General features: G+C 34.0%; 1 protein-coding gene across 7 annotated transcripts in view; it reads left to right on the top strand.

Annotated features, from left to right (window-relative positions):
* Positions 1-10,964, top strand: part of LOC119068589 (Kv channel-interacting protein 4) — a 194,029-nt gene extending 183,065 nt beyond the window's left edge. For all 7 annotated transcript variants that reach the window (XM_037172241.1, XM_037172235.1, XM_037172236.1 and 4 more), the window contains 3 exons: positions 3,224-3,439; positions 7,627-7,989; positions 8,944-10,964. In XM_037172241.1, coding sequence (XP_037028136.1) covers positions 3,224-3,439; positions 7,627-7,737 — 327 coding nt within the window. In that variant the 3' untranslated portion in view covers positions 7,738-7,989; positions 8,944-10,964. The remainder of the gene's footprint in view (positions 1-3,223; positions 3,440-7,626; positions 7,990-8,943) is intronic.
* Positions 10,965-12,616: the final 1,652 nt, after the last annotated feature.

Genomic DNA, 12,616 nt, shown 5'->3' on the forward strand with positions numbered 1-12,616 from the left:
AAAGAAACACGTTAACAGCGTCGTCGTCTTTATATGGAACACATAATAGGACTTTTTTTTTCTCTCCTGTTCCTACCTAAATCTGAAATTTTCAATATCGTTCCGACATCAACGCTTAAATTGTAGAGCACGTAACTGCCGCACATACAACAATTGAATAGAGCTCAAAAGTTTCAATTTTCCACAGTTCTTTCAATGATTTCCCAATGATAACCATTATATCCTTCGATATCTTACATTTCACTTCATTTGTAACACAAAAAAAATCGAACGAAAATTATTATTCTTTGCACAATCAACATTCAACCACTTCTCCATATCTACTTCGTTCCAAACAGACAACCTTCCGTTTAAAACGAAGTCGTACACCATTTTTCACCAGTACCCAGAAGTATCGAATAAACACTCAACAATTTTTTTTTTTAAAGGAATATCAAGTACAAAATTGCATTTTCGTTTTCCTTGGTGTCTGTTTACACAACATTTAATGTTTGTAGATATAATCGTCGTCATCGTATAACATAAGATGTTACTGTTACAAAGTGTTATTTTTGTAATCGATTCGAGTTTGGGGAACAAAAAAAAACGAAAGAAAAGCAAATTGATCGTTTGAACCTTTTCTGTTAAGTTGTGTATTCGGTCTTACAGCAACTATGAGGACATTCCACTTACCAGTTAAAGAGAGAGGTGTTACGGTTTCAATGCTATCGGCAAAGATATAATTGTCAGCCTCTCAAAAACGAGATGGCATTTATTGTGACGTACAATCTTATTACGTTCATAGCCGTGAAATTTTTCTGTTGAATTGTCAACAATTAATTTAATGATATATGATGTAGACGGGGTACTGAAAAGTGACCGCAACAATTTTTAACTATTTATTCACCGGCGTCAATCATAAGCTATAATGATTGAAAGCTGTTGGATATGTTTTTCACGATAACATTCCACCATTTTCAACAATAAGCGTATACATTTATCGGACTTTAGTCGGTATTTGGACGAACGAAATGTTGATTATAATTTCATGGTGGCGCTGAGTTCTGAAATTTTCGTAATTATATTGTCCATGGCTTGATGATCATTGATACCATTCATTATAATTGAAAGTTGATATGGCGCATAGTTGTTCTAAATTGAATTGTGTTGGGTGGGATGGGTCGCTTTTACGATTTTGAAAATCAACACCCAGCTCCTATTATAGTTTGTCAAGACGAACTGTTCTGCATTTTCATTTTTGTTTTCGACTACTTTGGACTATCACACGATTTCTTGGGGTATCGTGGACTTTGATGAGTACTGAACTGCTGCTCCAAACTCACCTAAAGATCATAAAAACTATCTGTACTTGATGTACTTTACCTAAGATTCATATCATATACCGTCTCATGCTGTGGAAAATCTTTTGAAGATACTAAAACAGACGCTCTGACAGCTGGTGTTCTCTATGTTCAGATGCATGTGGGATGTCATTGGAAAGCTTAGGTAAATACGTCAAGTATAAATAGCTTTCATGATCTTAAGAATGGTTTGTCTGAGCAGCAGTACTCCTCAAAGTTCAAAAGTCACCAAAAAATCGTTCATGCAGAAAATCGACCTAGTACCATCGGCCATTTGTTTTAGATACGATTTATCGAAAATTTAGAAGGGAGCAAAAAGATGTCTGAGATAAATTTGGATATGAACGGGCAGGGTGTATTCAGCTAGAAAAGACGCTCTACAAGTTACTTTTCATATGAAATTGCAAAGCATAAAAACAATATAACGAAAATCGCAGATTGCTAGCTTTCTAAAATTAAAGTTTACCAATTTTCACTTAAATATTTCAAGGCAATGCGGTACACAAACGCATCGAACATTTTTATTTTCCATATTCCATGGTAACATTCGATGTTACAAATTGATTGAAACTATTCGAATTAATTTCTATAGAAATCTGATGCCGCTGTCTAAATGGAGTGAAAAGTATTCTAAATACGTCAATGAAATTGATTAAAATGACGCAGAATTTGAGAAGTCAGAATTTACCACGAATTAAAATGAAAATTTCATTTTGTGGCCGCAAATTCGATCAAAGAATGTTTTTCGTTCCATTCAAAACATTCCAACAGTTTGGAAAATGAAAACTTGTTTCCTGTTGCTACACACAGAGAAAAAGGTTCTACGGCGTTGTCACGTTTTTATTTAATTTGAATACAGTGGCCGTCAGTGTATTTATATAGAAATTTACTTCAGCTGGTCTACTCATACAAGCAAAACTGCTTATACTTGTTTAGGACGAATGGAATATTGGAATAGTAATATGCGTGTGGTAAAAGTTTTGTTTGTGTGAGTGGATCAGCTGAAAACCGCTGAAGAAAATTCCTGTATAAGATTCACTGACTCCCACTGTATCTTTTCGTCATTTGTTGAATTTCGTTTATTGAACATTCCAAATACTACGTGGAACACTACGTATAAATACAATAAACAGTTCCAAGCAATATGTTGTTCAATATTGAATTATGTTGCAGTTGACGATTATTATCTATAATTCAACAATTTTGAGAAAGCGGAAGTGTCTGTAACGTAACGAATGTCAGAAAAATCTCTAGAAAAAAGTTTTTTGCTTCATATATGTCGTAAATATCCATTTGTCCTACTAAATTCTCAATTTTCATGCCGTCACTTCTCTGTGACAACGTTGACAATGTTGATATATTTATTGTGTATATACCTTGCGCTGCTGTTAAATTGTCATTATTTTCACTCAAATTTGCGTCATAGATACCTTTAAATCTACCTACTTGTGGTAAATACCAGTTCGGACTCTGTCCCAGTATTTGTTTACGCTGCTTTTCCGCAGTGTGTAATGAGAACATTTTGCTTCCGCCGATTGATGTTCAGAGCACATTTTATTTTTTAAAATTTTAGGCTACAAAGGCTAAAATTTGGAGTATCCGTTTGGCTGCTCTGCAGTCTTTAAATTTTCGTCAATTATTTGTGAAGTTCCACACGCAGTCTTCTCAACAACAGTTTAGCAATCGAAATTGATTCACTTGGTATAAGTTTTTGTATTTCGTTCGACTGGACTAAATCAACTTTCCATCCAATATCACAGCACAATATTTACCAAACTATTTTAATTTGTACACGGATAGTATTCACACGATTTACCGGAATAGAAATAGAAGTGCAAATCAATAACTCAGCGTTTTTTTCCTCTCTTCTTATTCTTCTGCAGGAATTCGTTCAAGGCCTGTCAATACTTTCGAGAGGTTCAATGGACGAGAAATTACAGTGGACATTTTCATTATATGATATAAATGGTGATGGTTACATAACTAGAGATGAAATGACTGATATTGTCACGGCCATATATGAACTGATGGGACGGCATCCGGATAGCACGGGACCGGAAGAGGAGAAAATCAAGGACAAAGTAGAGAAAATATTTCAGGTAAATCATGCGTGTTTTGTGCAAATAGATTTTTATTTTATGTGTAACTTGTAAGCCAATCGCATAGACGTAATACACAGTCGCGGTATTGTTGTGCGACAGGGCCATTGTTAATATATAATTTCGGTGTGTCTATTATAATGTTGAATTACATACGTCATGTCGTGTAACAATCTTCTTATTTGTAATCCGTAATGATAAACGACTTTGGAGTAAAACAGAAATACACCAGACAGGGGGATAATAAGTCATATGATAGGATAGAAAACGTACCGAGTATATTTATATCTAGAAATATAATAGACTCCACGAAACCCCATTTACAATTCGTTATAATATGTTAAGCTACCGACAAAGAACATTTGTGTGAGTTTATGGTTACGCACACACAATGTACGATTGTACGACGTATAGTAATTTATTTCACAGTGAAAACCACAACATTTAGAGTAGGCTTCCACTGCCTTCCACACACAATTGCAATATTCCACTTTTCCCAACCGCACCCATTCTCATTGCTAAAAATTAAATATGAAAATACTATTGTCTGTTCGAGCAGAGAACATTTCCATTCAAATTTGACCTCAAGAAATGAAATAAAAATGTGTGGCTCCGACACACCAAATAGTATTATTATGAATTCCAATCATGCTCGTATACTTACGCTGGGATAGAACGGGCATTCTCACACGATGTATATGACTGGAATATGTTATATTGTTGAAATGGCTTCAAACTCTTGCACAGAGAGGCATTTCACTTTTAAAGGATTTATTCCGGCAAGAGAAAAAGGATATGTGTCATGTGCCATAATATTTCTTATGCCACACGGCATTGATAATCTGTTCCGATTAGATTTGGGCGCTTCTCTTTTTTATTGTCAATTTAAATTTTAAACTCAGCGGCCTTAGAGTACGTCACGACTGACAACGACGGCAGCAGAAGTTTATTCACAATTTATTATTTTTATTATCATGTCACACCAACGCACCCACCCTGTTCAGACGCTTTTACTTTATGTCTGGCGATAAGAACGAAAAAAAGCAGAAAAGAAAAGAAAGACGAGCCGCATCTGAACATAAAATTATACGAAACAATTGGACCAGTTTCTATTATATTCGAGACAGCAACGGATCATACAGTGCATGATACTATTTTAGATTCGGTTTACATTCCATGTAACGGTAGCAAATACAAACAGAAAGTATTTTTCCATCCCCGTTATATACCGATATTTTATGTGTATGAATCAATTTATGTCATATATATAATCCCAACAGATTGATTTCGTAGCTTATGTCGAATTTTATTAATGGTCGGTCATGGTATACATTATGTGTGCGCATAATGTTGAGGCGAATATGGAAATCGTTTTCTCTTCGTCTTTTTTTGTGCGCTTTACTTTTGAAATTATTTCATTCGAGTAATGAACGAGGTCAGACTAGTCAGGAGGAGGTGATTGATGGTCAAAGTTTATTCACTTAGAACAAAGTAGAAAAGATTACGAAAGAGATATCGTCTTCAGCTTTGATATGTAAAAGAGAACTTCCCGAAGACAGTTTTCCTTTAAAAGAGCCATAGCACAGCGAGAACTTAAAAAAATTCTTTGTCTATTCTGTTCCTGAGTTCACGATAGCGAAGAGCGAACCTGGTAAAAAACGCGATCGAACCCGATCGATTTAATTTAGGCTGGGTTGGGGTCAATTTTCAATATAACTTTAAGAGGCTTAGGTGATTTGCTGAAAAACATTCATTTGGGCGTTTTTGAAATACTTCGATTTTTGTTTACTTTTGATGATATCTTTCCGCCAGAATCCTTTTTTCAGAAATGTACGACCACAATAACGACCACGAATGTGTTCGTTTTCAACAGAAAATAGATTTGGTTGTTACCATACTACTTGAACTACTTGTGTTATGGACATGAAATTTTTTGATATTATTAGAGGGCAGTCCCGTGATGAATAATCACATAAAATGAAAGTCGAAAGTCGAACGGCAAAATTTTGAGAAAAGGCGGGTTTTGTAAAAAATAGTTACCCTTGGTGAATTTTGACTGCTGACTTGTACTACCAGTATGCATGTGTCTAGATGAGTATCCTCACCAAGTGTATTTTTGCACCAAGGACGTCCTCCTAACAAATTCTAGAAAGGGGCAAACACTTTTGGTTATTTTTTCAATTTAATTTTTCGCCGTTTCTGTAAAATGAGTTTCTGGAGCTATTAAACGTAATTCGTAGCTACAAGTAGTATGACTATGTTCAAGCTCACCGTGAGCAGTTTGGTCAGCTCTGAGAAAACTGAGCAGTTTATGAACATTTCGTTAAGCTACTGACTTTTCTCAGAGCTGGTCAAACTACAACCAAATCTAATTTTTATTTAAAGCTAACACATTCGTGGTCGTTATTGCGGTCGTACATTTTTTAAAAAGATATCATCAAAAATTAAATACGATATCCACAAATGTGGCTACAATTTTAGCTGAGCGTCGATGCCTCTCAACATATTGAACTAGCGTCACAGCTACGCAGAGACGCCGACTTGTGTTTGGGAGTAGTGGTGCCCATACAACAAGCGAATGTGGGAGTAGTGGTGCTCTTTCAAGTAAAACTGGAAAGATGTAGTGGTGCTCATCATTCGAGTAGTGGTGCCCGAGCCTCGCTTGTCCTTAGAAGTCGGCGCCCCTGCAGCTACGGTTCTTACGTCGGATCGTAATGTTTATATCTTAACTGGCACACTTGACCTATCGAGAAATACGTGGATTGGTATATCCCAGCTCCCTCATTAGTTCCGTTCTGTGCGGCTGAGTGTTCCGAATCCTCGTAACCACACAGTCGATGACGAATTGATTTTATCGATATGCTTGAATTGCTGTTGTCGTTCAATGGGTTGAGTTCACCTCGGTTAAAAAAAATATTGAACAAGATTGAATGAATGAAAAACTCAAGCACACTCTCCACTCCGTATATACAATCAATTTCGGGATACGAAACGAGAAGATCGAACTTGAAAATATATTTTTTTTTGATCAATTTGCATGTTGAAGTGGACAGAACATTTTTGTAAAATATGTAAATTTCTGATTCTCGAACACGAATTACAAGAGTTTAATGACATGAATACATACAAATTGAATCTGATGCTATATCGCTGGATATATAACATTCCGTATGACCTACTTGCATTACTAATTTTCATAACGAGTAGAGTAATAACATTCAAGTGCATTATTCGTATTATTTGTGTTCTGTGACTACATTGAAGAGGATTTTCTCTCTCTGGGTTTGTTTAAGCTTACAATGCTGTTTTCTGTACATTATTAGTAGAATAATACTCTTATCGTGATAAATATACATCCTGTGATTGTCTGCTACATGAATAGAAAATGATGATGATGAAGAGGTAGCAATGAGTTTTCTTTTGATCTATATGCTATCCTACACATTCGCACTGTGTTACAGCAATAAACAAGTAATGAGATACATAATAAATGGAAGCCAGACTTGCATAGCTAATTATTATTTTATCTAAAATGTTGACGATGCTATGTTTGTTTTGATGATATTCTGCGTGTTTTGTTTCGCAAATTCCATGACATATTTAACGTTACACTCTCTTCGGTTTTTGATTGAGTTATGTCTGTTACGCAATTATTCCTTACATCATCGTATGGTATATACATACTCACATGTAGACGGAATTATTATGTTTTATCATCCTTCCAAATAATCTTACACAGATTATGGTGTCCGTCATTTACATCAAGCCTTCTCTAACGCCGATATATTCAACACCTAACAGTGATGAATGGGGAGGCATATGGTCAACTTTGAACCAGTCAGCCCCCGCATATATGAAATATTATGCGTGTAAATGGGAAGTTATTATGATATAATCAATTCAACGAAATGTTATATGAAGTTCACGGGTTCTAATGGAGTCGTTGAACCAATTCGGAAGACAATCACCGTAATAAATTTTAATTTAAATGAATTAAGTTCTAAATCGGAGCTGCGGTTATGTTATCGCCTAATATCACCAGTTTTGAATTTAAGGATTGTTTTATGTTGGAGAACGTCATTTTCGTCAACTACCTTCCTTGATATCTATTTACCTAGTCCCAATCATCAGAAATATATCCAATCCCATACTAAAACAACGGCAATTTCTAAATTAACAATTTCCAGAAAATGGACGTTAACCGTGATGGCGTTGTAACATTAGACGAATTCCTAGATTGTTGTCGAAACGATGATGCTATTTCACGATCGATGGCTGTATTTGATACGTCCTTCTGACATGATGTACCAAATGCAGGCGCACCAAATCCAACCAATCAAACCAAACCACTTAAGTCACCTGCATTAGATCAACGACACCGAAACCATCAACATCAACATAGACACCATCAGAATCATCGCAATTTACACGATAATCGCAGCACACAAAATGGCCATCATCACCATCATCATCATCATCATCATTCGAATGGTCGTCATTATCGAGACAACAATAGCAGCCATCATCCATCGACCAGCAATAATAGTTCGGTAAGTACACAATATATATTTACTCAAAAATATTCTTAAAATCGACTCTACCTTCACTTTCGTCTCTTTCTTTTCTTCGGTTGCTACTTCGAAACTCTGAAATAATTTCCCGGCAGTCTGTATAAACTATCCACAGATTTTCAAACATTATCAACTAAAGTGTTCAATCTTCAACAGACGATCTGGCTACCAGTCAGATCTTTAGAATTGTGGACTGTGGGGGCGGAGAATTAAACATTTTAATTCGGGCATGTTGCCCTTTTCACTTCTATGTTTATTCTGATCTTTCAACTTTTTTTGTTACACAAATCAGTGACAATTCGATTTATCATTTTACTTGCAATATCTTCGATTCGTCCTTATTGCGAGTGGATTGCGAGATCCAACAAAAGGTGCTAACACCAATCGGCTGTGTAAATTCGGAAATGATCCAATCTCAACGTCAACGTACTGTTCCCTTAATTTTTTGTCTGATTCAATAAATTGAAGAAACTTCTTAAGAGGCATCGGTGCTTTGCTGAAAAGCATACATTAGGGCGATTTTTAAATACAGGATTTTAGTTTACTTTTGATGATATCTTTCCACCAGAATCCTTTTTGAAAAATGTACGACCGCAATTCCGACCACAAATGTGGTAGCTTTCAACAGAAAATACATTTGGTTGTAGCAGTTTGACCGGCTCTGAGAAACGTGAAATATAATCAGGCACATACAAACTCTTGAACGTATCGGCAGTGATATATTGTTTAATGTCGCATTTTCGGTCGGCCTCGACTTGAAAAGGAACACTGGCCACACCAGCAATACCATCCGCTTAAAAAACATTACCCTGTATTTAACACTTCCAAAGCGGCATTGACACTATATCCACTTTGCTTTGTTTTTGAATGTCCATGGATGTCAACACAGAGAATCTATAAAATAAATAAATATAAGCAAGACTTTTGTTTCAGGTTTTGCACCTCAGCCATTCGGTAAGTACACAACAAGAATCGCCAGATCCTTCCTTAGTCAAAGTTAAGTCTTGGTATACTGTGGCGAAACAGGGTGTCTCTTGCTAAATAAGTATATTCGTGTCAGGAATTGAGATGGGAAATAATATAAAGAAACTTTGATAGTTAGCGCACTTACAAGTGAAACCAACTCTTGGGCTTTAATTGATGAATAAAACAAAAGGAAAATATTAACGAAAAACATGAAAAATTATATGAATAAACCAAAGTTAAAAAAAAATTAAATGAAACCAAAACAAAGGGATGAAATAAATATATTTTCAATGTTGATGTTGATGATCTATATATAATAATAAAAAAGATGAAAAAAATTCAGAAAATTGAAACTTATGATTGTAGTTATAGATGAACAGATATTTATATTAGATAAAAGAAATATTATTGGAATTACAGAGCAGATAAATATATCTTATATATATATTGACGATGTGTTTTATGCGTGTAAATAAAATTAAAACAAAAAATAATTATAGAAAATTTTCTCCATATTGGATCTATTTTGGAACTTAAAATATTCAAATTTCAATGGAAAATGTTTTTGAAATGACATCGGCATATTGTATAATATAAAACAATATGCAAAAACAACACCTGAAAAGCTCTTCCACCCGCATCGAACATGAAACATTGATAATTTATCAATGTTGCTGCTTTAAGATATTTATAACCACACCATATCCACACATTGACAACACACACCAAAGATGCAAAAATTAATGTATTCTAATTAATCATTCTGTACGACTTGAACGTAATATATCTAACATCGAAGGTGTACCAGATATTCCAATGACATAACGATTTTTGACAATTTCTTAACATAGCCTCTGATCCCGATTTTGTACATTGCGCTGGATTATCTTATGTTTTAAGGGATTAACGGATTTAACATTCTGTTATAAATATCGCTTTAAGGTCTTAATGGCACATCGCCTTCAGTGGTCTAATGGATTTTCATATTTAATTTTACAGACCTGGGGTTTCTTATTTGCTAGTTTGTGGATAAAATTGTGTACACACCTCGGGAAAGAAATGAAGAGGCAAGTTTACGTGTGATTATTCACAATAATCACACGTAAACTTGACTTTTGAGCTTTCTATCTCAATATAAGTAACCTTATTTAAGATGACTATGGACTAGAATTTTCGTGAGAGTGAAAATGAGTCTTTATATTTTTACTTCGAGTTATATAACATGTTGAGAGCAGAAGTGAGCCAGTTATCCGAAAAACTGGAATTTTTGGTTCGGTTTTTCGGTAAGACAATATGAATGAAGCCAGAGTCGTCAAAATTGATTGATTTGATAATAAACTCACCGAAAATTAGTAAACGGGGCAATTGTATACGAATTGTACTGAAATCAGAAAATCTCTCGAACATGATTTCTCACACAAATTGTATATTATTGCTCCGTTTACTGATTTTCGGTGAGTCTATAATCAAATCAATCAATTTAGACGAGTCTGGCTTCATTCATATTTTTTTACCGGAAAACCGGAATATTCGGTTTAATCTAAATATTCGGATATTCGGATATTCGGATAACCGGCTCATCTCTGGTTGAGACCGTCGAAAGTAGTGTTTGAGACATGAAAAGTACGGGTTTCGACGCATACAGTATGTATTACTTCATCACCTTTTCTATAATGAGAGAACACCGGCCTGCTTCTGTCGAAAAAAGATTATTAAATAGTTTACGACAAGATCCCTGTAGCCTAATGAAATCTATTTTATGCAAACTGTAAAATGGTTGAAATAAAACTTAAATCACTGCTACGGACAGGCACCACCACTTCATTTAGTAGTTGAATACGGGAAAACATACAATCAATCTTTTACCATGATCAATTTATTATCATTCCTTAACCTAGAGGGTGTGGGACACAATTGACAAATTAGATGAGCTCATTCAGTATGTGCAATAATATTGATAGGGAGCACAACATTCGAGCCCCTTAATTGCATCCAAAAAAAAATGAGTAAAAGAATAATATTTTTGTTGCACTCAAGACAAATATATTCGTACTCATTACCTCACACCATCGTAAAAGGTAAAATGACTTGCCTCAAATCAATTCCCGAAAGACAAAAAGCTCAGTTATTAAATTTTTCAACATTTTTTTTACAAAGCTAACCATGCGACAATATTCTAAAAAAAATATATTTTAGAAGAAAAATCTGAAAAATTCGTTGACCCTACTGGAAACAAGCTGTATCATGATATGAAAATAAATCAGCCATCCTCTCCAGAGACTCAATCCGTTTTTTGATGTTCAAGCACCGTTATGTCATTGCGATTGAGAAAATCCTTCCTTTCAATTCGTTTCAATTTGAATTTATCGTCATTCAAATTAATATCGTTGACCATAACGTGTATGTATTTTGCCGGAAGAATTACGTCACGTTAGACCTAGAAATCGTTAGCTGTATGTATATCAAAAGCGTGGTGCCATAGAGACTTATAGTATGATTATAGATCTCTATGGCAGTACGATTGCGATGTAGAAAGTATAACAACTTTGGCTGTTCGTATGTTGTTGGTCAGAGTTTTTTTTATCTGTTTCAAATTCAATTTTCATGAAATTTTTTGAATAAATTTAAAAATAATAAATAAAAACAATAAAGAAAATATTAATCAATAAAGTGAAAATTATATTAATGTTTACTTTTTCCAAGAATAAATAAATTAAAGAATTTAACTGTTTGAAAGAAAAAAACTTCCTTAAATAAAAATAAAAACAATATTTTATCATAACACAGCATAACAAAAAAAAATATATTTAAAAAGAAAACAAATGAAGGAACAAACAATTGAAACAACAAAACCGAAACCAGCCAAGTCTAACACACTACAAAAATAAGAAAACTTCAAGTACCAAAAACAAAATGAAAACCAAATCTCAGTAACAAAAAAAAAATCAGTAAATCTGTATTTTTGCAAAAAGAAAATCTTTTTAAAAAGAGAAAGAAATTTTAAATTCAAATCTAAATGTTAAAATTAATTTAAAAAGAAGAAGAAAAAAAAATTAAAAATAAAATATAAAATCCAAACAACATTCAATTTATATTATACTTCCATTCAAAAATAATGTTGAAATTTAAAATTGAAAAAAAAAATGTTTAAGAAGAAAATATTTAACTCAAAAAACGTATTTAATATTTCCATTAAATGTTTGTAAAATGTAAATAAGGAGAGACCAGATTGAGGCAGACATTTCGTTCAAATAATCTCACAATTTTAGTTGAATAATACAAAAATTGAAAGTAAAGAGAAACTTGGATATTTTCCCTCACAGATCGAGAAAAATAGTAAATCATAATTTCCATCCATTCATTCCACATGCATCATTATCAATCTGGCGACATGTAAGTATTTGTCATGACACAAAATATGCCCGTCATAACAGTCTATATACTCAGCCGTTTAATGACAGAAAAAGTAAGGACCTTATGTCATTACGTGGTTGTCGGATTAGCTCAGAAAAAGACAATTTTTTTTCTGAGCTAATCCGACAACCACGTAATAATTAAATCAGTTCATTAATAATTGAAGACTTTATGTCACTTTTTTCGCTAGCATTCTCTGCCAACTTTTCATTTCACGGCTGAGCTT

This window comes from Bradysia coprophila, assembly GCF_014529535.1.
Source record: "Bradysia coprophila strain Holo2 chromosome X unlocalized genomic scaffold, BU_Bcop_v1 contig_20, whole genome shotgun sequence".
In the NCBI taxonomy this organism is placed as follows: Eukaryota; Metazoa; Arthropoda; class Insecta; order Diptera; family Sciaridae; genus Bradysia; species Bradysia coprophila.